The sequence below is a fragment of the Desmodus rotundus genome, chromosome 6, assembly GCF_022682495.2.
Source record: "Desmodus rotundus isolate HL8 chromosome 6, HLdesRot8A.1, whole genome shotgun sequence".
NCBI classification, from domain to species: domain Eukaryota; kingdom Metazoa; phylum Chordata; class Mammalia; order Chiroptera; family Phyllostomidae; genus Desmodus; species Desmodus rotundus.
In genome coordinates this window covers 38679886-38707123 of record NC_071392.1, presented here as the reverse complement: position 1 = coordinate 38707123, position 27238 = coordinate 38679886, and the positions used below count along the sequence as shown (strand labels likewise).

General features: G+C 38.4%; 1 protein-coding gene across 1 annotated transcript in view; it reads right to left on the bottom strand.

The window, feature by feature from the left end:
• Positions 1 to 9930: 9930 nt before the first annotated feature.
• Positions 9931 to 27238, bottom strand: part of SEMA3E (semaphorin 3E) — a 249828-nt gene continuing 232520 nt past the window's right edge. The window contains exon 17 of the mRNA XM_024559078.3: positions 9931 to 14215. Coding sequence (XP_024414846.2) covers positions 13763 to 14215 — 453 coding nt within the window. The 3' untranslated portion in view covers positions 9931 to 13762. The remainder of the gene's footprint in view (positions 14216 to 27238) is intronic.

Sequence of the window (27238 nt, the reverse complement as noted above, 5' to 3'; positions counted from 1 at the left end):
AGTCAGCTAAGGGCCTCTATCTAGCTGATTCCCTCGGCCAGGGCACTGTGATGACTGACTGTGGCTGGGACACAGGTCTGGTTATTTCTTCCAGTGCTGGCCCTCCCATTGGGTGGCCTGAAAGTTTTTTGGAGGTGCAACCCAGTCAGGGACTCTTTTTCTCCAATATCCCTTCCTTCCCTACTCTCTCGTCTTCAGTGTCAGACCTGTATCGTTATTTAGCTGGCTGCTTCTCCTCTCTCTCCCCTTCGTTTTCACAAGCATTACCTCCGAAACTTCTCTCGCACTCCTAATTCCATCCCAGTGCCTGTTTCCCAGGGCAGCTGCACTGATTGGGCTCCTACTGACTTTTTCAAGAGCTAGGTATGGAGGAACATGTGAGTACTATCTTCCCACGCGTAGGGAAGATACTTCTATCCTCTACAATACCTTACAATGAGGCATTGATGAAAAAGAAGGATTTTATGCTAGGTTAAAAAAATAGAAGAAAAGCAAAGCTTACTCCTGGCCTGGAGGGTTGTGGACAGGACTGAGATGTGGGAGAAGCTAAGCACAAGGTGTGTAATGGACCTTTTCTTGGGAGAAGCACTTTGACATGGAATGTAAGTGTCTCTCCACGGTCTTCCTGGATGTGGCCAAAAAGCAAAGCCTTGACTGCACTTACATTGGCCATTTCTCACGGTTGTCCTGGCAGCAAGTAACCTTACGGGGTGCAGTGAATCCATCCAGAACAAAGACAAGGCTTGATGTAAAAGTGGCAGCTTCCCCAAGATCTATGCTCTTCAGCTGCAAATCAAACCCACTGTTTGCTTAGTATTCACCTGGGCCATTTTGTGTCATCTCCATGGAACTTGGGGGGCCAAGGGGAGCCAGGGTCAACAATAAACTCACACCGCTTGTGTGAATAGTAACAAAGTCCTTGGTCTCTAGTCCAGAGACTTTGTGTCTCCTGCCAGAATCTGCAAAAGAGTAATAGGCTACCTTGTTGACCTGTAAGTGGGGTAAAATCTTAGGTCACGACTCCCGCTTGAAAGCGCGGGAAAACGAGTGATGAGAAAGCTAACTTATGAGAAGAGGTGCAATGGTTGGGATATGCGGGCTGAGTCCGAGAGCGCCCTAGCGTAGCCAGATCTGTGTGGCTTTGCCCCAGAGACTCGAAGGCGAGTTTTTATCATCAAGACCTTGAGAGAAAATGAAACGTGCTTATGAAATCAAAATTGCACCGAAGATGCTAGGAACCCAAAGACTCTCTAAAGCATGGCTCGAATATGAAGTCATAGTCATTCACAATGGCACCTGATCACACAGTTCTTCCTTCTCGTATACCCCCGGACACTCGCCTGCTGGGAGAACTTGGGTGGGAGGTAGCCTGTGGCCATCTGACGACCTGAGCCTTAGTGTCCCAGAAGGACTTTGGACAACCAGAAAAGGATGGCCAAAGTCATTTCATTAGAGCAAGTTGCAATCAAAAGTGTTAATGTGTTTTTTGTGATACCTAGTTTCTGAAAGCTTGAGAAAAAGACCTTGGGCATTGATATAAAGACAATAAAGAAACCAGTTTCTCTGCCTGTCCCAGTTGCAATGTAAGCGAATTTGTAGCTCTGTTTTATAGCGTGCCAGGAGATGAAGGTATGGAGGTAAAAAAAAATTTAAAGGCTAGATAACTTAAAAAAAAATATATATGTATACACACACATGCACACACACACACATATGAAGGATTGACAGCACAGTGTAGGCAGGAGATTGGTATTAAATAGGTGCCTGAGTAGGGGAAGTCCCTTAGTGCAGAGATAATTTTTTCCGTGATACAAAAGAGGGAGCCTTGCACTGTACCGGATACAGCATCTACCGCATACCTCAAACATAGTAGATGGTGAACATGTATAATATACAAAATAGTAATTTCAGTAAAGTGTCTCAGCCATTCACTTATGGATTTTCTGAAAACATTTCATAGTATTTTTCTGTTATGTTGAGCTATACAAACGTGGAAAAATGAATGCCGTTTTAAAGTTTCCTGTTTAGATGCTTTGACTGCTAGTCTCCACCTAGACCTGACAAACCGAAGTAAACAAATTCACAGTGTTCCAACGTGTGTCCTCTTTAAGTGGAATTAATTAGTTGAAGAAATGAGACATTCTCACTTTTAAAAATAAAATCCAAGCTAATTTTCAGATTGCTACCAAGAATATATCTGCAATGTCACTTCTAATAGAGTAAAAATGATACAGTTAATATCTATTTATGCACAAATTTTTGGAACTAGTTCATATTTGACATATTATTTTACTTATTATAATAGCCTGGTTAATAAAGAATATGATAATCAAATATGCTTTTCAAATTTCAGAATATGATATTCCAGTAAGCTAAAATAGCCCGAAGATTATTTTGCATGTAATCAAATCTTTGAGGATTTAGATGATATTTTATGATTATGTAACACAGAAAATCCTGCCCAAAGGGACAGTTTGCATCTCTTTGAAAACTAGTTTGGTTGACTCAAAAATGTACTCGTCCCAAGGAAATAATGTTGTAAACAGCTATTGAAGTACTGTGAGAGCCCACAAGAATCTTTTAAACTGATGTGTTCCTGAAAGAGCTCACCTATATTAACTAGCCTAAGTTCTGATCTGAAAGTTAGGGCCCCACAGGGCTGAAAGGGGAAGGGAGACAGCATTGGCCTCTAGGAGCTCTGGCTGTGGACAATGGAAGTGGCCAACAGACATGAATGGGGTTAGAGAAAACATTTTTCAAGTCTATCCCTCCTCCTGGAAAAAAAAGGGCAAAACAAATACAGGGAAAAGTACATTAAAAAGAGTTTTATCTCATTTTACTTTTTCTTACCCCTAGGACCACATTCCTCCTTGGTTACTCTTAGTCTTTTAATGAAGGTTTAAACTTTCCTTAAAACGTTCCATTCTAAAAAGCCAGTTAATTAGCTCCCTCCTTCCACCCCTAACTTCTCTCCCCTGTCTCCAGCCTATCCCAAATGTCCTTTTGACAGTTCAGGTGGCCTAGATGGCTGTTAGCTGGCTGGCTGACTGATACTGCTATGTGAATTCTAACCCACTCAATTCTACAAGTTATTAATTAGCATTTTAAAGAGTGTTTCTTGATAAATCAAAGACATCTCTATTTGATGTAAATTTTAAGACTATATTAAAAGACTTTCATATATACAAAATGTTGTGCATTTGGGGACAGGTGTATCTCAATAAGTCTGGGAAATTAACCTAGTCAGCCAGCCTAAAATTTCTATAGCTGATTACCTTCATCAAGAGGTGCCAAGGCAATTCAATGGGAGAATCATTTTTGCAGCAAATAGTACTGGACTAGTGGAGTAGCCACATGTAAAGAAATGAATCTTCACACATACTTCACAGCAAACGCTAGTTGATTTCAAGTTCTAGAAGAAAACAGTGGAGAAAATCTTCATGACTCTGTGTTTGGCAAATATTTCTTAAACAGACAAAATTTGAAATGTCAGTAAATTGGACAAAAAAGTTGCTACTAATAAGGCATTATTGCTGAAATAAATGAAAACACCTAAAGATTGAGAGAAATGTTTACAAAACCTATACCTAAGAAAGGCCTTTTCTCTTAAATATATAAACAACACTTACAACTTAATGAGAAGACAAACCACACAATCAAATGGACAAAATATCTGAATAGTCCTGTCCCCGAAGGAGATCTATGGATAGTTAATAAGTACATGAAAAAATGTTCAACAGCATTAGTCACCAGAGAAATGCAAATGAAAAGCCACGAGAGACCACTACACACCTCGTAGGGTGACTAAGATAAAGAGGACCGAACCAACCAGGAACTGGGGAAGATGTGGAGAAAACTGAACTCTCATACACGATTTGTGAGAATCTGAAGATATACATACTATATATACACACACACTCATATATACACATGTGTGTGTGTATATATATCTCAACTGTACAACCTAGAAATTGCACTCTTGGGTATCTACCAGAGAAATAAATTCTTATGTCTGTATTTGAACATGAATGTTCCATTTTATTTGTCATAAACAAAACTGCAACAACCAAAGTGTTCATCAAATATTTCTATATTCGTTGCAGTAGAATATTACTCAGTAGTAACAAAAAGGAACCAAGTATTGGTTCTTTTCAACACCTTGGAAGAATCTGACAGTAACTATGCTGAGTGAAAGAAGCTAGACAAATAGAGACCATACTGTGTGTTTCCACTTACATACATTTCTAGAAAATGGAGACTAATCTATAGCGTCAGAAAACAGGTGAGTGGTTGCCCGAGCGGGGGGTGGGGGGGAGAATAAATGTAAAAGGGCATGAGGAAACTTTTAGGGTAACGGATACACATCCATTACCTTGATTGCGGTCCTTTCACAGACGTATACAATATATGAAAACTCACCACATTGTACACTTTAAGTATGTGCAGTTTAGTTTTCATCGATGAAGATTTAAAAATCAGTTTAAAGATAAAGTAGTTTGGCATTCAAACTGAAGAGTCTGATTTTTCTTCATAAGATGCTTGAACTCAGTCTTTTGAAATGAAATCCCATTTCATAGGATCAAACAAGGTTCTAAATATTAAGTATTCCAAAAGCTGCTGGTCCCACCACTTCATTTTACATATTTCATAGTTGTAGTACGTTTCACATATTAGAAGCAGAGAAACTAATGGATTTTCTAAGTTACCTATAAAAATGAGAACTAAGATTCTGTTCTGCTGGCTTAGGCTAGGATACCTTTCTCACATTTCTGGAGTTGCTGTTCCGTCAACAGACTGAATTTCCTAGTATAAATAATAACAAAACTGACAAGGAACAGATATTCCAAGGATGCTCCAAAAGTGTATCTAATCAAATATCTCTGCCAAGGGTTCTTTAAGAATTGTGTGACACGGTGGCCCTGGCCGGGTAGCTCAGTTGGTTAGAGCATCGTCCTGCTACAGGACGAATCCAAAATCTGGATTCTTAAGCAGGGAACTAATTCTCTGAATTATCAGTCCAAGAGGATGGACGAGTCCTTGCCTATTCTATACCAGTATTACTAATTTAAATTTAAATTTAAATTTTCAGTATACTTTCTGTTGCCTCAACAGATGATATCTGTAACAGATCTTGTTCGTTCTTTCTTTCTTCTTTCTTTCTTTCTTTCTTTCTTTCTTTCTTTCTTTCTTTCTTTCTTTCTTTCTTTCTTTCTTTCTTTCTTTCTTTCTTTCTTTCTTTCCTTTTTGCCTACCCCAACAGCTGTCTCTCCCATTCTCTTTCTTTCATATAGGTGTATTTGTTTTCTATTTTAGGATTAGAAATTGTCTTTCCCAGATTCCCTGATATGGGTGTTGACCCAATCTAGGTATGGGAGTCTTCTGGAGACTTTGTTGTGGTTGGGGTGGTGGTGGGTGGGGTGAGCAGGTAATCTGCTCTGGAGTACTGGCCTGAGCACCTTGTGTGTGAAAATGTCTATACCCAGAGCATCTGCTCGGGACCAAGTGAAGCTCAGCACATCAGAGGGAAGATGGAAATTACTGAGCCTTTGAAAATGTCGCTGTGCTGCAGACCTAACCAACCCTGGAACTGCCTCCCTGTGGGTTTCTAGTTATGTAAGGAATAAATATCCTGTTCATTTAAAGAACGTTTTATTGACAGTTTGTTTCTTGAACTTAAATGATGTTATTCTCTGATTTGTTCATTCATCATCCACTCATTCATGCATTCTTGCTTTCAGCCAAAGCAGCAAATATTCTGTCTTCACCTTGGGTTGGAGGGACAATTGAACAGAGAGATCTGTAGTTTGCTACAATGACTGAAACTTATTATTCTGAATGTAATCACATTCTAATACTCTGCCCAGGTGCCTAAAACTTTTATGCTGTATTTTATTTGATAAGAGACACATTGTATCCTTTATAAGAAGGCACAACATCTGATGTTCTGGACTCTTTTTCTCATGTCCTACCTCCATTTTACCTTTAAAAAGTCATTTAATATCTCTGGTTATGTTTCCTCATGTATAATGCTATGGACTATATTAGGACAGTTCTTCTTGACCTTTGGGTCAGTGGTTATTTTAATAATTGATAAAAAACTGTCCTAAAATTTTGGACAGTGTTTGGGTACAATTTCAAGACATTCATGAATGATTTCAGCATAATCACAACCCAATGGATTCATTTATTTGTGCCAGAACTGCTTGTTACGTTCATTACCAGTTATTGAGACCACATTCCAGGGACAGGAGTAAACACGGTGGAGTTCCTGCCCACAGGCCCCTCGCGAAGCAGACCGACAACCACAGTGCAGCGCTAACGGCTACAAAAAGGCTGACTACAGAGAATTGTGAGGTCATACAGCAGGTTCCTCTTACTCACTTTGGGAGTAAGCATTTTTTTAGGGTACTCAAAGCATTGCAGGAAATACCAGCAGGAATAAGGCCTCGGGTAAGATAGGTCGACTAGAGAAAAAAGAAATGGATATAGCAAGTAGGATAAAAAGGGTGGGTGAGAATGAAGACTGACAAGATTTGGAGAGAGTTAAATCAAGGGGAGTGTAAAGTTGGTAAGGGGGTTGGGGTTTCTATTAGGGATACAGAGGCTGCTGAATGCTTTTCAGTAGAGATGATACCTGATCCCACCGGTGCTTTAGAAAGATGACTTCGGCTTCTGGGTAAACAACGGAGGAGGAGAAGTGACTGTGGAAGCAAAGAGAGCAGTTAGGAGGGTTGTGAAAACACTGAAGAGAGAAGAAAATGGAGCCTGGAATGAAAAGCCATTAAAAAAGTGAAGAAGCCCCCACACATTATCAGGTGGCCCCAGCATGCCGCTGGCTTGACTTTTGGGTAAATGCCGTGTATAATATTTGTCCTTGCATCTGGGGTCTACAGATGACTGGTTTCCTCACCTGTAAGTAAAGATTCCTACCTCAAGGAGGTTTCGCTTTGTTTTCACTGTTAACTAAGAAAGTGCTTGGAAATATTTACTACTTAGCATAATAGATGCTTATGAGTGTGAATTTTTTATTTTTTATCCTAAATTCTGCCTTGACTTCACCTTCCCACAAGCCTTTTACCAAATACAACTGTGAATTTAGACTTTAATTTATTAAACTGGTAGAATGTTACAGTCAGCATAAGTCATTCAGTGTCATCTGTCAATTACGCACCATCCTGATTTCAACATTGACCACAAAAATGAGGTTATTAATTGGGGGTACAGATAATTGCCTGTATACTTCATGCTAATTTTCCTAGGAAAAGCCATGCCTTTGACTTTGGTGTATTTTAAAAGGCCATATAGGAGTGCAGAGGGTGGGACAGAGAGCCCATGGGACAGATGGAGATTCAGAGGACAAAACCCAGAGCCCCTGGAGAATATTCCCAGGCCTTGAAACCTAAAGGGGGCTGTCTGGCTGAATTCTGACACTGCTTTGGATGTTGACTCCATTTCATAGGCAATTTTCTCCCTGTTTGAGCCAGAATGTCTGTCAACTATTACCCTATGCCTGTCCCATCACTGAGTGTTGGCATCAGAGAACTTACCCCTTTAGTTTCTCAGGTGGATAAGAGCTGTGCTCTGGGAGGCTATTGGACGGAATACACCAAGAGCTTCTTCTGTACCTGATTTGGAAGACAGGTGATAAGATCTGGGACCTTTAGGCTGATGCTGTAGTAGGATGAGACCTTTGAGGACCTCAAAATGGGATAAACATATTTTGCATTGGGGAAGGATATGAATCTTTGGGGGCCAAAGCATACACTGCGGTCTCCCAGGTATGTCCGCATCCCAATCCCCAGGGCCCAAGAATGTGTTGCATTATGTGGCAAAGGGATCTTGCAGATGTAATTAAAGTTACAAAGGTTAAAATAGGCAGATTGGGTTATCTGAGTGGGTCCAGCCTAATCACACAAATGTTAAAAGCACAGAAATTTCTCCAGGTGGAGGCAGAGAGTTGTGGCATAAGAGAAAGCCAAAGAGATTCCAAGCCTGAGAAGGATTCAATAGTCCATTGCTGTCACCGAATGTGGAGAGGGGCAGGGATCTCAGTCCTAGAACCACAAAAACCAGATTTCTCCCAATTACCTGACTGGGTCCATTCTTCCCCACATCCCAGGCAGCTAGTGGCTGATGTTGGCCTTTGGAGATCCTAAGCAGAGAATCCAGCTGAGATATGTAATATCCTGATTTCTGACTTATGAAAATCATGAGATAGTAAGTTTCATTATTTTACCCTGCTTAAAAAAGCAAAACATGTAAAACAAGTTTTTAAACCATTCTTTCAAACCAGATTGAATCCATGGAATAATCTTCAAGAGATCATCCAGCTTGTCACTAGTTTTGTTTGTTTTTTTTTTTGCTGTTTGTTGTTGTTGAAAAATAAGTTTATAATTGTTTTCTCCTTCCTTAGAAACCTATTCTGATCCAGAGGAAAAAAAAATCACCCAGAACTTAGAGACTGTTTCTGAATATCTTGATGTTAAGCCAACAGTCATTGCTGAGAAGCCACTTTTCGTTGATTTTTTCCAGACACCACTATTTGCTACTTACCTTTAGATAATTTCAGATGGTTTGGAATATTAATAGGCTTCTTTAATTTTTCCTGATTGTGTTTAAATTCTCTTCCTTCCTCTGTTCTGTGTGTACTAGTCAGCTCAGGCTGCTATAAGAAAATACCATGGCCTGGGCGGCTTAAACAGCGGAGGTTTATTTCCCCAGTTCAGGAGTCCAGAATCAGAGCATTGCTGATCGGGTTCCTGGTGAGAGCCTTCTTCCGTCCTGCAGACAGCTTCCTCCTCGCCCTGTCTTGTTTGCTTCCCTTTTGTTAAATTATTTTCTCTTCCTGTATGCCATCTATCATTGCTACATCACGGATGCTCCTTTGAATCATTTCAATGTCATCCTGCCTGGATTCATAACTAGAAATACCTTCTACAACATTCCAAATATTTGAAATACAGTTTAAAAGCTACACTCTTATTGTTTCATGCTGCATAAAGTAAATAATGTTTTGTTTTTTTTCCAATAAAAACTGTCAACATATGCTCAGAACAAATGTAATTCAATTTTTACTTACCCATATAGCTAGTGGCATTATTGACATTTCTCTACTTTATGAAGCACCTGGTCTAGCACCCAGCATATGGTTACTGAGTAAAAAAGATAGGTCTATACTTTTGTTCTCTTTGATAATAGGTAAGAGATTTCTAGTCACCTCAGCTATTTCTCTGTTTTCCTTGACTAATAGGTGAATGTGTATCTAAAGAGCGGTTTTAATGGGTTCATCATTTACTACTCTAGAGCTCGGCTCTGTGTTATGAATGAGAGGCTAAGACCCGTGTAAACACTTACCGTGAATGCATCGTCATACCACAAAGCTGCCAGAGACACTGTGGCGGGGCTTCCGCCCACGTCTTCCTTCAAAGCATTGCCAGTAAATGTTAATGTTTGCTGCCACAATGCTCGAGATTAAACTCCCCAAAGTGATATTCATTTATCCCTAAATCTCATTTGAATGACCTCTCCAGGTCTTATAAAAATAGCAGAGGAAACAACAATGGCAATACCTTAAGATAGAAGTGGAGGCTTGCCAAAGTCACAGGCATCCTGCTGGTTACCATCCTACAAGCACTCTTTTTCACTATTTCTTACCTGGATAATACAATTTAGAAAGCAGTATCTGGCTGCTGGTCCTAGAGTGTGGTGTGGCATACATGAACCCAACTGCTGCAAGGTAATGGGGTAGACTCTTCCTGCTTCAGAAAGCTGACTTGTGAATTTCCGAGGAGAGATACCTGATCTGTTTGCTAAACTCTCAGAAATAAATAGTGCTGCGCTAGCATTCTGTGTTTACATTTAGGCTTGACATGTTGTGAAAGTTGAATCCAACTGGCAAAAACTTGGAAAACACTCCTCAGGAAGCACATAAAGGTTTAGCAAATATTTATTTATCATCTAAGTTGGACTAAATAGAAATTATACAGAATGGTACAGAAAAAACTATGCAGTGCACCGTGGCAGATCCACGTGAGAGTCAGTGAGACGCATGATCAATGGCTTTGCCGCCTGCCACCAGGTGATGTCTCTTGGCTTATTATCGTCAGTGGAAAGAAGTGATCTGGCACGTGCTCTGTGGACACAGGCAAGCACAGGAACGAAAGCCACCCAGACAAGAACACCTCGATATAGTACTCTAGCTTGTAACAAACAGAACACATTCAATTTGCAAGGAGAGCCAAAATATAATGCTATCTTCCCAGAAAAATAAAATAAACATGCCAGCTTAAATAACACATTACAATCAAAAGAGTGTTTGTGGAAATCTAGTCTTTATATCTGATTTAAATGCAACAGTGTTGTCCTTAAACATGAGCAAGCACTGCTTTAGAAGAAGTAACTTGGTGATATTCCTCCGTAAGGAAAAGACCCTCGACTTCCTACTGCCCTCGTAACCGCAGCACTTCCCTTTGGGACCTCAAGTGTCTACACAATGAATGCTCAGCGATTTTCTTTACCTATCAGGCTAAAGACAGCTCATTTTTAAGGACCACAGCTGCCGTGTTTGTTTCATGCTTAACACCAACACTCAAAATGATTTATTGTATTTTACAAACTTTACAAATGTTTATAATCACTATTAAGATTTATAAAACCCTACACCCTATAGCAAATATTAAACACAATAAAAACATCGTTAAGTACGTAACTACTTTTGGGAAGGAAACAACTCTAAAATATATATGGAATTGTCACTTACTAAATAGGCAATGACCTTCTGTTCCCTTTTTTCCCCTAGAGCCCTTATTAGTGTTTAATTCTATTTTTAATCCCTGTTTCCCCAAATTGGTAGCTTTGTGCTGAGCTATCCAGTAATAAACATCAAAAGAAAAATTAGCAATGTAGGATGTTAGGCATGGAAGAGATGTCACAAGTCATGACGTAAAACACCTTCAAGTTGTAATCCTGCTTGCTAACAGACTGGCATTGCTAGCTCTATAGATGATGTAAAACTGAAAGGGGAGGTGTCCATTCTGATGTGAATGCCCATTCCATCCACCGGTCCCCTCTCTTAACAGAGAACCATAATGTAGTACCGATCTGCAGAAGTAGGAGACTGACCCTGCATGGAGGTGCCCCTTTGAAACTAGGGTTGGTGGTTATATTTTTCAGCTTTGTCTCCCTCTCTCCTTCACTGAGTTTATATCTGGGGAAAATGTGGTGGGTTCTGGGCAAACTCAATTCTTCCAGGTGTTGCAAGTGGTTAAGCCTGTGCCCTTCCCAAGTTCAAGAAAGAGGGGATAAATATTATCATGTGTGATTTTCCAAGTGGGCATCTCTCAAACAAGATTCTGAATTTGAATTTTAACTCCAGAAAGAAAAAAGACTAGAAATATGTTTTTGTTGTACATCTCAGATTCTTAGGGACAGAGCAACATAGGCTGTTGGTTTGTCTTTTGAGAGGGTAAAGGATTTCTCTTAAAGTATGTCACGCTGTGTGCACACCACACACCTGCATGTACGGGGGGAACGGGAGAGGGGCGGGTGAGGGGAGAGGAAAACTGAGGACTATGTAAAAGCATGTGCATGTACACACACAGATGGAATGCAGTGCTCTCACTAAATTGGCTTGAGTCTTCAAACACGTTTTGGGGTTGTATTTATTTGTCTAGAATCAAGTTGAGCATTTCACTTAAAATATTTTTTTCTGGTTAATTCATTTTAGTCAAACAGCATGTAGGTTCATTCAATTCTTAAGACCAGTCATGGAAAAGTTGTTTTTCTCAGTTTTATTTCTTCAGTTACCAAATATTTTAGTTCACAAGTGACGTTATTGTTGCCATTATTATTAACTGCTTGCATGTGTTGAAATTAAAATGCTAACTACTTATGCCACATCTGCATTACTTTTTAAAAAAACTCAAATACAGGGAAAATTCTGATTTCCCTTATCCTGTATTAATGGAAAATATTTTTGATTAATTGTGCTTTATTCACTCATCTGTTCACTTTGAGTGTTTCAGACTTGAACTTTGCTGAGGGTCCTGTAATGTGTTTATGGTTCTATTCTTCTACATTAGGTAGCTTTTACTGAAATGCAGTCCTTTTTTAAAAGTCTTTGACTTCCAATACATTCTGTTTCCAGTTAATATTGGTGGGCAGCAATGACCCCCTGTGGATTCTTATGTAAATAGCAACTGGGTTTTTCGGAGAATGTTATTTTTCAGTATATTTGTGTCCTTTAGACCTGGGCAGCTTACTGAATGAACTTTTTAAACTTTCTTAAAACATTTATGTATTTAATTTTAGAATAAAATGAAAAGCCATTTACAAGTTATCAATACTTTAACTTTCTTATTTATGTAGTCCCTAAGCTAATTTTGAAAACTAAAATGAATACTGTTTAAAATTAATATTTAAATACTCATACTTGCTTTTTAGGTGTAATTCACTTGCTTTTAATTTTTATTTAAATGAATAATGTCAAAATTATATTTTAGAAAGGTAACTGCTAAATAAAATAGGAGAAAAAACTTCAGAAAATAAACATTTTCAAAACTAAAGTTTCTTGATACTTTTTATAAGAGAAAATCAAAAGTGCTCCGAACAACTTGGTAGTTAAGTGAACTCATGAAATAATTTCCCGCTTTTTAATATAAAATAGAGGAAAATTTGATATCTGAGAGCAAAATGCGTTAATATTTTTTCAGAAATAAAATATTGTTTTGGGAATCTATTTTATATTTCAGAGAAGATTATTGAGGAGACATAAAATGTAACTTTTTATAGAGCTTCAGTGCCGTAATATCATCATTTTGAACTAATGAGGTAATAAGTTATTCATAAATATCTTAAAGCGTGAGATAAGCATTAGCACAGTTTTATTTCAGCTAGGTTTTTCTGAGAATGGACTAGATGTACTTACTGAAACCCTGCTTTCAAATCTTTACTAGACAAACTGTAAAAAAAAGAGAATATATCTTTCTACCACAAGAGGGCAGCAGAATTTTTTTCAATTAGAGTTCTGACTGTAACTCCATCTGTTGACATTCTTTGAGATCTTTCTGAGAAGTTACCTTCACTTCACTCTTCTGCTTCACTTCCTTCTGGAGTAAAATTGAAAGGATGTGTTTTCGGCATGAAACAGAAGTACTGGAATGTGGTTTAATGACTGTTTTATGAAGGGCACAAATTTCAAGTTGACCACAGTTTTTCTTTCATGGTTTACAATAATTACAGTGCACTCCCTCCATCTAACTCATGGCTCTGCCAACACTAATACAATAATTTTTAAAAGGTACGGACATGAAAATGTTAAAGTACGTGATGTTATGTATGTTTTACATGGTGGTGTAAAGGCAAAATTAAAGCAGATTAAAACATTTATTTTAATTTTTTCCATCATTATTAAAATCTCTAAATTTTCACCAATATTCCCACTATCTTAAGTCTTGCAAGGGTAAAGTAATAATTGCCATGGAAAAGCAGTCAAGTACTCAAAACTACAGCTATGGTCACTTTTTGATAAATATAATGTGAAACTATTGAACCAAGTACCTAAAAAATATTAGTTAATTTTTATGTGATGTTTAACCAGTCAAATGAGTTTATAGAATAATTTATCATAACACCTTTACAGTCATTTCTGTATTACAGAAATCTCTTCAATGCAAAGAAGTTGGGTGATTTCTCATTCTTTTTTTCTTCTATTTTTAGGTCCCAAATATAAATTCTGCAGAAGCCCGTCGATGGTTGCACCCCATCAAGAGTCCAGCGTGTGCCTGGGCAGGCGATAGTGCTCCGCTTTGGGACGGAGCTTCCTCTCCTGTGGGTTGGCATACTTCCACTTGGAAGGTGACATTTTATGCTTTTTCCTCTTCTTATCTGTGCACCATACCTTTTCACAGTATTCTTCCACTCTCTGGAAGTTGCTATAACCAATCAGCTGCAAGAATTCCTTGTACCATGGTTTCGTGCCCTGCGGGATACTGCTCTGGGCAGGACAAGGCATCTTGTGAGCCCTGCCCTCTTCATTGTCTTTATTAAACATTTCCTCCACTCTCTCCTCTTCCACTACCTCCAGGGTGATTTTACGGACAGTATGGACAAAACTATGCTCTACTGTCTGGCACACATAGGTGCCAGAGTCCATTTTGCGTACCCTCAGGAAGAGTAAACCAAGGTCCATCTTAACCACTCTGTCATCTGTCTTCACCTGCAGTAACAACAAAAAACAATTAATGGCACCGGACTACTATCCAGAAGACTATATATATGAGAGGGGAGGGGGGCTGAGTGATGAAATCAGCTCTCTCTCTGCCTTCAACTTAGTTATATTTGAGGTCACTTCATATCAGTGACTCTGAGGTCACTTTATATCAATGACTCCGAGGTCATTTTACATCAATATTTTTTTAAGAGCAAAATGAGAGAGCTTTCTCTCTAGTGATTTTAATTAATCATTGGAGGAAAAAACCCCATTCAGTGCCATATAACACTCAAAGTTACAGTGAAATGACAATGTGTAAAATGTATTCAATTTCTCTTTTAATGGACAGGACAGATTGCATTTCTCACATTATCAGTTCAGGGGTTCTTATGCCTCCCAGGTCATAAGGACCAACGTCTCTACAAGGATCTCTGTTTAGAGAGCTGAGCTACTCTCACCCTCTGTGCTTAAAAAGAAATCCATCTGTCACTTAATTCAGCATTCTTTACATTTCTACAAGGCCGTCCATTTCACAGAGGTTAAAAACTAACAAGTAAAACCCAGATGTCCAGATTCCGCTCTGAAGGACCTCACAGTCTAACAAATACTAAGTTCTCATACACCTTCAGTGCTCAAATACCTCTTTTTATGTTTGTAATACAATAAATTGTGCACATTACATAAATAATGACAATTTAAAGTAAGAAGACCACAGTAGGCTTTCAATTAATAGCTCATATTTTATCACCAATAGTTGTACTAGTAAGGATATGATTTGACATTAGACAAGACTAGATTCAAATACTGGCACAACTGTCTACTAACTGTGCAATTTGGGGCATTTACGTATACTTATGCCTTAATTGTATTCGTAAAAAGGAAGAGAATAATGCTGATGTAACTTGAAGAATTCTGTGAAGTTTAAGTAACTCAGATGAGACTATTTTGCATAGTGCTATCAATACTTCTCTCTCTACCTTTCCTTATGTTCATTCCTTGACCAAACCCAAACTGACACAGGTTCTCATGTGGCCCAGGATTACATCGTGATGGTACAGAGGTGACTTACATTACACTGGCTGACTTCCCCTTTGAGAATCCGAAACAAAAGCAATAACCGCCTTTGCCAGTGTAAAAGGGGCATAGCAGCAACAAGCACACCACGCTGGCAGCGAGGCATTCCAGCAAGCACTGTTTGTGCCAGTGGTAGGGCCTGGCCTGGCCTCCCAGGCTGAGCTCTTCCAAACCTTGGGTGGTTTGGGCAGGTCCAAAGTTGCAATGTGATTACTCATATGTGGTTACTCATGTGTGGTCATTTGTATGATTGGCAATCATGTGGCAAAATGGCATTAGTGGTGGAGTAATAGATGGTACCTCAAATAGAAAGCTCCCTGAGTTATTTTTTCAGCTCTGTAAGGTAAACTAATTATTCAGAAGCTTCAAAGTGACAGAGTCGGATGACAAAAGGGGCTCTGTGTGTCCTGCACAGGTGCCTTCCTTGATTTGGAGGGGCCACGCCCTGGCAGACAGAATGCCACAGCCATTAACTCAAGAAGTTCTCCAGTGAGGAGCCAGAACAAGCCCTCAAACCAAAACCATCTTCGCTACATGGAAACAATCTATTCATGAATAGGTTTTGCTGAGAATGTACCCTTAGCACCTGCCACAGACAATAAATAGCTCTTCAAGGCCTTTGTGTTGCTCTGCTCATTTGAAGTAGGCCTCCTGCCTATGTCCTCTTCAGCACCAGCTTTCTCTGTAAATTCACTCTCTATTGCCATCCGCCCGTGATCACATCATGCCTCTCACGATATGGACTCCGGAGGACGGCCTCCGTTGTTTTAAAACTTGTGGCCCCATTTGGCATGGACGGACCGGCCTACTTAAGTGTGTGTGTGTGTGTGTGTGTGTGTGTGTGTGTGTGTGTGTGTGTGAGTGTAGTACAAGCCATTATACTGTCCTGGTGGGTCTTTCCCTGGTGGCTTCTGTAGATTTCTCATTTCCTCTATGGGACAGTCCTCTGTCCTTCTCTGAACTGATGTTTTTTTTGCATTAATTTGATAACTCTTCTATTTCCTCATTTCAATCAGCTTCTTTACGAGGGTGCCCCTTACCCGTAGATAATCCATTGTTTTCTGTTCGCTGTAACTGACAAAACGCGGACAGAGACCTACATGATACCTCATTACCTGCAGTTCAGAGTCTTTCCACTCACACTTCTCCCCCATTTACTCCCCTGTTTCTGACAATTACATCACCGTTCTTCCAGTCACTCTACCTGCAACTGTTGATCACATATGCTTCTCTCTCCTTAGTGTCCTCATATCCAAAACTTCCCAAACTGCCATCAACATTTCTTCAGCGAGGAGCATCAGAAACAGCCATTCCATTCCATGATTTTTGCCACAGTGCCAGACTCTTATGCTTCATGACCGATTGATTCTTTGACCTTAATTCATGGCAGACTCCCTTTAATCTTCCTCTTTTCTGTCCTGGCTTTCATGCCTGGCTGGATGCCGTTCAGGACCTATGCTCTTGTCTCTGCCTAAAGAAACTTCCCTGCCCCTGGTTCCTTCTCACTCGGAAAGGCTGACCTAAATGTTATCACTTCAAAAAGGCGTCCCTCACAGCCCGTGAAAGTGTCCCCATTCCCTCATCCCCATCACTTCACCAGTCAACCCTTGTATCTGAACAAGTAACATATTACAAACATAAAAGAGCCCTTAATTTTCTTTTTACTGATATCTTTCCCCTTAGTTCAACCAATGAGTACTGTTTTATTCTTCTTCAAAGTCTACTTCCTTTTGTCACGCTCCTGACTGAGTAGTTATTCAGACTCTCTGTTGCTTGCCTGCGCAAGTGACAACTGTTCAATGAACCAGACCCCCCTTTCTGAATCTATGCCCCCAACATCTTAAGGGAGAGCATTTTAAACTAGAATTGGTGAAATAGGTACATTCTGAGATCAATGAGTTCTCTATAAGGATTTCTTACATTAGTTTGATTATTTCCATGATAATTAATATAATATTTTTAAAGACTATATTTGGGATCATGTGGAAGATCAGCCCCATTGCTAGTATTTGTGTTTATCGTAGGTCTGAGCCATTTTCAAAGCTTCGATAGTTTCCAGCTGCTAAGAAAAAAGGTGGATTTAATATGTTAATGATACGACCCAGCCAAATGAAAACCAAACAGCACCTTATGTGGTAATGCACATAAAAAGTTTTGAAGCCACTTGAATAGAGTGTCTAAGGGGATTGAGTCATCACATGGCACACAGGGATACAGACAGATGTTTGATACACACACGTGGTGGTCTGTGTCCCATGTTACATTTACACAGATGCCTTATGTCAACGAGAAATCATTATCTTAATGATTACATAAATCATTGCATAAATGATGTGCAGATCTGCCTAGATTTGAAAATTTATTTATTTTGTTTTCACATTTGAATATAAGTTATGAGTATGAAGGGTGAGTTTCTTGTGTGATTCTTGTGAACATTTAATAAACACTGTAATAGAGGTCATGCTGCCAGCCCAAGAACAATGACTTAATTTTTAAGGGCAAGCTCAATGGGCTAAAGCTTTCATGTCTTAAATGAATACTTTCTCTATAGCCCCATCAATATGTTTTGTTTCTTTTTGTAACTCAGTAGCATTCATATTTGTAGCACACGAGTGGGTATTTATAATCCCCTTCAAATAACTTTCCCTGCAAGTTTCATGTCTTTAACACATGGTGGGGCAAAAGTAGGCTTATAGTTTTGTGGAAAATAGTGCAATAATTAATAAATAATAATTCAAGAATAAACTGTTTTACATACAACTGTAAACCTACTTTTGCCACACCCTGCATTATAAGTTTCGTAACAGTAAAGGTCTAGCTCTTAATTATTATGAATATTCCATAACGAGTAGAATGCTCAGGACATAGTGAAAGTGAAAACCTATTAATCCGTTCAGAGCACACAAGCAGGCAAGAAAACAAGGTATACCCGTAATATAGCCGAGTTCTTCACCACTTCTACATAAATCCGATGATGATCTGGATAGGCGTAATTTCAGGAGCAGTTAGCAACTGATGTCAGAGGGCCAAGGCATACAGGCCAAACAGCCCTAGGAAACCGCCCGGGCCTGAAAAGAATGTGCACTCAACTGTTCTCACTGAATACGGTCCCTTGTTCTCTCTCTGCTGTGTCTCCTGTGAAAGTGGCTAACATGGTGAGAAAATATAAAAGTCATCTAGCCTAGTTTCTGGCACATAGCAAGTGGTTTATGACGTTATTTTAAAATAAAACAAAAAGCAAAAATGGGAGCCAATACAAATCATTGATCTCTGGATTAGGAGTGTTCTCGGTTTACCAGGCTTACAAAGAAGGTGTTTCCGTCATCAGAAATGTGGCGTTGTGTGTGTGTATGAGGTCCAGACGCAGCCGAAGATGTGGAAGCCCGACGGCTACGATGGGGATTGTTCTACCTCGTGTGTTTGCACGTCAGAGACTCGGCCTGTCTCAGAATTCAGGTATCTCTTCCTGGTTACCGTGAATTACAAATTCAGGAATAAAAGATGTTTTAACTCTCAGATCTGGGTGGCTGTACACTATGTACACTTGAAAGTTAAATTTATCTTCCATGGCCTAGGGACCCCGAAAAATAATGAATGACTTAGAAATTTGTATTTGAAGTCCTTCCACAATTTAATCTTTCCACTGTAGTTAACCTGGGCACCTTCCACATCAAATCTTGGTTACACAAGTGTTTTCATCCAGCTGTTCTTTTTCTACGTCTGCAGACCAGATTTCCTTGGTCAAAAAGATGATACGTAATATGCCATTTTATCAAATATTCTTACAGGCAATCTAAAAACATACAGACTTTCTTACTATAAGTGGTTTTAATATTCTTAGCTATAAAGATTGATTCAGTATGTTTCATAATGTCAAATAAAAAAAAGTTGAATTGAACAAAGAACCCTGCACATCTGGTCGCTGGTCAGGAAGAAGCGGTGATTTCTATGTGAACCAACTACATGGGTCCATACGTTTTTTTAGGAAAAGGACAGACACAGGCCTTGAATTTGTTTACTTGAGAATATTTTTAACAATGAAATCAGTTTTAGTCAGGAAATACAGGTCAAAAGTGTATTTGTTTGTTTGTTTATCTGGCCTGTCTGCAATACAAAAAAAAAAATTGGTTTACTTAAAGAAAATATATCATATATGACAGCATAAAAATAAAAAATTTCTTTTATTAAAAACACTTTCCAAAATGAACCTGCCATATGATAGAGATGATTACCCAATACAGACAGGGTGAATTACTTAATAGCTCATTTAAGAAACCTATTTCACTATATACAAAACAAATACAGCTGTATATATACTTCAGATTAAAGGCCCAAATGTGGAAAATGTATTTCTAACATAAGAAGATAATGAGAAGTTATTATAAATAAGAATTCAAAACCATACTGTGAAAAAATGGCATATTTAAAGATGCCAACTATCAAAGAATAAATTTCAAATATTTATATTCAAGAATGGATCAATATATAGATAATACAAATAACTCTTGAAAGTCAACAAAAAGAGAAATATGAGAAAATGAGAAAAGTATATAAATAGGTAATTTAGAAAAAAGTAACCCAAATGTTTAATAAGTACTCAAGTTAATGTTTAATTAGCAATAGTAATTTTAGAAATGCAAATTTAAAGATGACACTACCTTACACACAGAAGAAAAGCCAAAATTAGAAAACACTAAATATTGGTGAGGATTTGGGAAAATAGGAGCCCCCATGAGCCGCTGGAGAGTGAAGACAGTGCAGAACTTCTGTCGATGAATAATTATAGAAATGAACAGTGTTGATAGTTAATAATGTGGAAATTTGCACTCAAATCTATATGGGGTTACTTGCAGAGATGATCATTAAAGACAAGACAGTGGGATTAATGACACTTTTGGACCACTCTGAGGAGAATGGATCAATTAAGAGCAATAAATGCACGGCACGGCATTTGAAGTAGCAGCCAGAAACCATGGAATAGAGACATATAGGAGGAGTGATAACCCATAAAAACATAGTGTTGCATTTTTAAAAAGAAGCAGCAGTATAAGATCTATAACATTTATTTTTATGGCTCATGAAAACTCGAAATGTTACATACCTACTCAGTGCACAACGTAATATTGGAGACAGTACAATCATTACAATGGATGCCAATGAGAAGGATAGAAGTGGAGAAAGGTGGTCCAGGAAGCAGGAAGTCAAACAAGAGGAGACCTGTGTGTGTGCACAGCTCATGACAATGTAAATACACTAAGTAGTATGTTTAAGTAAATTATGCATCTGAAGGCAAAAGAAACATGAATCAAAGTGCAAAAAAAAATCACCAGTTGTTTACAATGATTATCCTGGCTTGGCAACCAATAAACTAAGTTTGTCTGTAATCTGCTTAAGCTTGAGTATACTCCAGTCATATGATTTTTATAAATACTGCTCAAAATTGAACAAACAGCATTAGTTTAAGGGTGTTGTTGTTTTATTAGAAATGCCCAAAGATAAGAATAATGGAAGATCAAGATGAAGGGAAAATAGAGGACAGAGGATAAAAGTAAAGGGATGTTTGAACCCAGAAATGCCCAACACAGGGCACTAAACCACTACTGTAACTGGAGTACAAATTCAATGCTAAACTGCCTAGTCATCAAAGGGAAGAAGAAAGTATGATGAATTCTAAGATCCAAATGTCTCCTAAATATATTTTTTAAATTATTCCTTAAGAGAAGTACATCTTTTTCTGGTACTGAGGACTGAGGAAAGTCTCTTCTGTGTTTTCACAAAATTAGAGGCAGGCATCCAAACAGCAATACAATAAATACCTTTCCTTACGGTAACACACCAGTGTCTGGTGTGGACAAGGTAACCCCCACCCCATACCGTTCAATCTAAGCTATTTTATGGGGCTAGAAATGTGGCACAGATACACAGTTCTAGGCTGGTAAATCTTCATCAGAGGTACTTTTTTTTTAATTCTCTACAAGACTGTATGTACTATAATTTATGCTAGAACAAGAGGAATTTTCCATACTACCTGAAGCAATCTATAGATTCAAAACAATTCCTATCTAGGTACCAATGATATATTTCATAGAACTAGAACAAATATTTCAAAAATGTATATGGAACCACAAAAGGTCTCAAATAGCAACAGCAACCTTGAGAAAGAAGAAAAAAGTGGGAGGAATCATGCCACCTAATATCAAACTGTACTATAAGCCCATAGTAGTGAAAACAGCATGGTACTGTCATAAAAATAGACACATAGGTCAATAGAGCAGAACAGAGAGCCCGGAAATATACCCATGCCTGTATAGTCGATTAATATTTGACAGAGGAAGCAAGCACATACAATGGGCTAAAGACAGTTTATTCAATAAATGGTGTTGGGATGAAGGAACAGACCTATGAAGAGAAATGAAACTGGACACCCTTCTTATGCCACACACAAGAATAAACTCAAAATAGATTAAAGGCTAAAATGACACCATAAAAATCCTAGAAAAAAACATAGGCAATAAAATCTCAGACAATGCTCATAGTAATATTTTATCTGAAATATCTCCTCAGGTAACAGAAACAAAACAAAAAATAAACAAATGGGACCACATCAAACTAAAAAGTATTTGCACAGCAAAGGAAACAACAAAATAAAAAGACAACCCACAGAATGGGAAAATGTATTCACTGATACATCTGAAAAGGTGTTAAAATTCCAATCTTATAGAGAACTTACACAACTCAACACCAAAAGCCCAAGCAATTCAATTAAAATATGAGCAAAAACCTGAATAGATACTTTTCCAGAGGGAACACGCAGAGCTGCAGGGGTGGCTTGGAGAGGTGGCAGAATGGTTCTACACTCACATGTGGGGGGTAAAAATCAGGCAAAATTCCTTGGGAGTGAGGGTTCCCACCCCCAACCAGACCACCCAGAAGCCCAGGTTTCCAGTGCCAGCAAGATAAGTACTCATAACTTCTGGCTGGTAAAACCAGTGGTGGTTTGGGTGGCGGATGAAACTGCTGGATTATCAGGAGACTCGTCTTAAAGAACCTGCACAGACTTAGGACTTACACAGTTCCATCCTTTCTGGGATTCAGCACCAGGGCAGCAGCTGGCAGGGCACAAGTCACATATGGGAAGAAATTGAGGAGACTGGAAACAGGGCAAGTGTTGGGAGACAACTTTTCCTGGGCAAACCTCCAGAAGCCAGGCAGCAGCATTGTCCCCTGTCCGAGCCCTCTCGTGACAGTGCCAAAAAGCAGTGAAACACGTAGCCACACCCTGGCAATCACCTAAGGCTCCGCTCCACACAATTTACAGGTCTGCTGTTCTACAATAGGCCATGCTACTAAGACAGGGTGTCAATGCAGCTCTACATAATACCCCAAAAGAAACACAGGGAGTTTGCCAAGTTGAGGAGACAAAGAAATATGGCCCAACTGAAAGAAGAGAACTAAACTCCAGAAAGAGAATTAAACAAAATAGAGATAACCAACCTATCAGATGCAGAGTTCAAAACACTGGTTATTAGGATGATCAAAGAACAGATTGAGTACAGCAACAGCATAAAAAGATCCAGGCAGAAATGAAGGTTACATTAAGTGAAATAAAGAAAAATCCACAGGGAACCAACAGTGGAGGGGATGAAACTGAGTATCAAATCAACAATTTGGAATATAAGGAATAAATAAGCATTCATCACAACAGCAAGAAGAAAAAGAATTTTAAAAAACGAGGCTAGAATAAGAAGCCTCTGGAACATCTTCAAATATACCAATGTCTTAATTATAGGGGTGCCAGAAGGAGAAGAGGAAGAGCAAGTAATTGAAAACTTATTTGGAAAAATAATGAAAAGAAACTTCCCTAATTTGGTGAAGGAAATAGACATACAAGTCCAGGAAGCACAGAGAGTCCCAAACAAGTTGGACTCAAAGAGGACCACACCAAGACACATCATAATTAAAATGCCAAGGGTTAAAGAAAAAGAAAGAACCTTAAAATAAGCAAGAGAAAAGCAGAGAGTTACCTACTAAGGAGTTCCCATAAGAGTGTCAGCTGATTTCTCAAGACAAACTATGCAGGCTTGAAGGGACTGACAAGAAGTATTCAAGGAGATGCAAAGCAAGGACCTACAAACTAGATTACTTTATCCAGAAAAACTGTCATTTAAAATTGAAGGGCAGATAAAGGGCTTCCCAGACTAGGTAAAGCTAAAGGAGTTCACCATCACCAAGCCATTATTACATGAAATGTTAAAAAGACTTATTTAAGAATAAGAATAATATCAAAATTATGAACATTAAAATGGAAACAAATTCACAACTATTAACAATTGAATATAAAAAATAAACAGAGAAAACAACCAGAACAGGAACAAAATCATAGATATGGAGATCATTTGGAGGATTATCAGCTAGGAGGTGGAACAAGGAGAATGGGGGAAAAGGTGCAGGGATTAAGAAGCATAAATTGGTGGGTACAAAGTGGACAGGGAGGTGTTAAGAATAGTACAGGAAATGTGAAGCCAAATATATGCACAACCTATGGATATGGACTAAGGGGTGTGGGGTATTACTGGACGGAAGGTGGGTACTGGGTACAGGGGGGCAAAGGGGAAAAATTGGGACAACTGTAATAGCATAATCAATAAAACATATTCATAAATAAATAAGTAAATAAATCAACATACAACAAATGCTGATGAGGATGTGGAGAAAGGGGAAGCCTTTTGCACTGTTGGTGGGAATGCAGATTGACGCAGCCACTATGGAAAGCAGGATGGAGTTACCTTAACATTAAAAATGGAACTGCCTTACAACCCAGCAATTCTACTTCTTGGAATTTAACTGAAGAAACCAGAAACACTAATTCAAAAGAATATATGCACTCCTATGTTCACTGCAGCATTATTTATAATAGCCAAGATATGGAAGCAGCCCAAGTGCCCATCAGTAGATGAGTGGATAAATCAACGATGGTACACTTATGCAATGGAATAATTGCCCATAGAAAAAGACAATATACCCTTTGCAACAGCATGGATGGGCCTGGAGGACATTATGCTACATGAAATAAGCCAGGTAGAGAAGGACAAATACTATATGATTTCACTCATATGTGTAATCTAATAAACAGACAGATCTAACAAGCAAAATAGAGACAGACTCAAAGATAGAGAGCTGGCTGACAGCTCTGGCTTGTGTGGGTTGAGGGTATAGAGGAGGTGGAGGGATCAAGCTAGAAAGAGAAAGGACTCCTGGACATGGGCAACAGCACGGTGGTTGCAGGGGACGAAGGAGGGTGAGTGGAGGCGGAAGAGGGTGCAAGGGAGATAAGTGGTAATTGAGAAATACAATAAAAAGCAAATACATAAGAAAGAATTAAAAACAATAACAGAACAAGGTAAAAATATAAATTAAAATTTAGCCAATCTTGGGGTGGCAAAGGTGTTAACACAAAAGAGGAGATAGAACCCCAAAGGAAAATATTTGATAGCACTAATTGCATAAAAATGGAAAATTTCTATAAACTTAAAAAAACTTTTAAAAGACATCAACAGACCAGATAAAATATTTGCGATATATATGACACAAAAACAGAAAATAGTTCTGCTACCCCTTTTATATACCCCTTTTATAATCAGTAAGAAAACTATTAACACTCTATGAGAACAGGGGTAAAACACAAAAGCACAATTTACTAAAAAATAAAAATAAAAAAGACCAATTAATAAGAACTCATGTTCAGCTTCTCTAGACAGAAAATAAACAAAAATTAGATCAAAATATTTTAACCACCAAACTGGCAAACACTTAAAAACAGTAACATCCAGGGTTGGTTTCAGAGGAAGCAGACAGGCACCCTCGTTCATTGTTGATGTGTGTAAATTGCTGAAGTTTTTGGTGAGAAAAAGCATACTAGTTCGGTCCACCAAACTGACATCTGGGAAATTCTCCTAGGAAACTATTTGTAGATATGCACAAAATGCACAGAGAAATAAACTGCAATATTGTTTGTAATAGCCAATGGCTTCAATCAATGTAAATCCCCAAAAGGGTTTGTTAAATTCCTTGTGGTGCATCCACATGATGGAATATCTCATTTCCATAAAATAGTTTTAAATGTTATTTCAAACTATTTGGGTGAAATAGTTTTTGGGATAATATTTGGGAAATATTACCACTATAATAGATGAAAAAGACCATTTAAATTTGTATATGATTCCAACTTTGTAAAAAGAAATTTAAACACATACACCTACATATTGTACTACCACCCAGAGATGATCACCTCCCAATAGTCTTTGAATCATGATACTGCACCACTAACCCCACAAACACCCAAACAAGGAACATGTAGTTCATTTTTATTGCTTCTCTTTTGTTTCAAATATCAAATGCACTCAATTAAGATGTCTTTTCCATTCCAGCTACCACTGTTGAGTTTTAGTCAAAAATCTTTCAGTTGACTATTTTGAAATACCCTCTTAAATAGTCTTCTTGACATCTTGTTTTTCCACCTTTATGCTCCTCCTTCATACACTATAGTCTTAATACAATTACCAAAGTGATCATTTGAAAACCAAATTTTGGTCATGTCATGGCTTTGCTGAAAACTACCCAAGGATTTTTTATTTAATTTAGAGCAAACACTGAGGCCGCTTTACAAAGGTTCACAAATGCCTGCTCGAGCTGCCCTTTACTTCACCCGTTGGCTCAGAGTTTATTGGTGTCCTTAGTGCTCATTCCCCTCCAGCCATACTGCTCTTTACCTCGATGTTCTTTGAATACATCAGGTGCACACCTACCTCCAGGGCCTTTGTACCTCTGTTCCCCTGAACTTCTCCAACACTGTCACAAGTCCTATTACCTCCCCTCTTTCAAGTATGTTTCTAAATGTCACTTTGTTGATAAGCTTCTTGGTAAATCCTTCCATGACCATTTTTCTCCTTATGATCATCTGATTTATTAAACATAATTATTACATAGTGGTATTATTGTTGGTCGTCATTGTTATTGTCATCCTCATCTTCTCTGTTCTCCAGAATACAAGTTCTATGAAAGCAGAATACATGGTAGGTGCTCTATGATATATGCTCAATAAATAAGTTTCAGATGAATGAATAAAGCCAATGAATAAATAAACCCAAGAAGATGAGGTAGAGTGCTCTGAGTTTTATGTCTACAAAGACTCCAATGATAGAGCACGCTTATTTTGATGTAGAATTGCCCTACCAACAGGCATAGAGTAGAAGTCTGAAAAGACAATTTGAGACTGGAAATACATTGATATACATATTATATAATAATGGCTTCTAGTATTAATGCTTAGAGCGGCAACTGTTTAAATTAATGGCAAGTTCTCAGACATCTAAACATAAGAGTACTGCCTTTGCACCAAGGCTCCAGCAATATTCGCCACCGCATTCTGATGGAAAATAAAATACATAACTGTATTTATATGTCTCAAGATGATATTAGGAGCATTTTACAGAAATCGATTTCCAGAACTTCTGCTGTGAACAGTTTTCTACTTGCCCCATGTCCCAAAGCATCCAAAACTACGTTAAGAATTATGACTTCAGAAGGTTGTGTAGTTTAGTAGAAAGAACACAGGGACCTGCATTTGAATCTGCTTTATAGCTGTGAGTAATCAGGAAAGCTCTGTATCTCAATGACCTCATCTATAAATAAAATCTTAGAACAAAATGGCACATTTTACAAAACGCATATAGCAGATTCCTAGTTACTTAGACAATAACTAAATGTGAACTAGCTCAGCTTTGGAGCCAGGAATACCTGGTCCAAATCTTTGGGTCGGTTTTGTTTATGAGTTACGGTTCTTTTAGTTTTATGGGCTAGGCTTTGTTTTGAGCTCATGTTTATGAGCTACGCTGATTTGTTTATGAGCTACGCTCCCTTGAGTTTCTGCATGTGTCAGATGAGGACTATCATGTC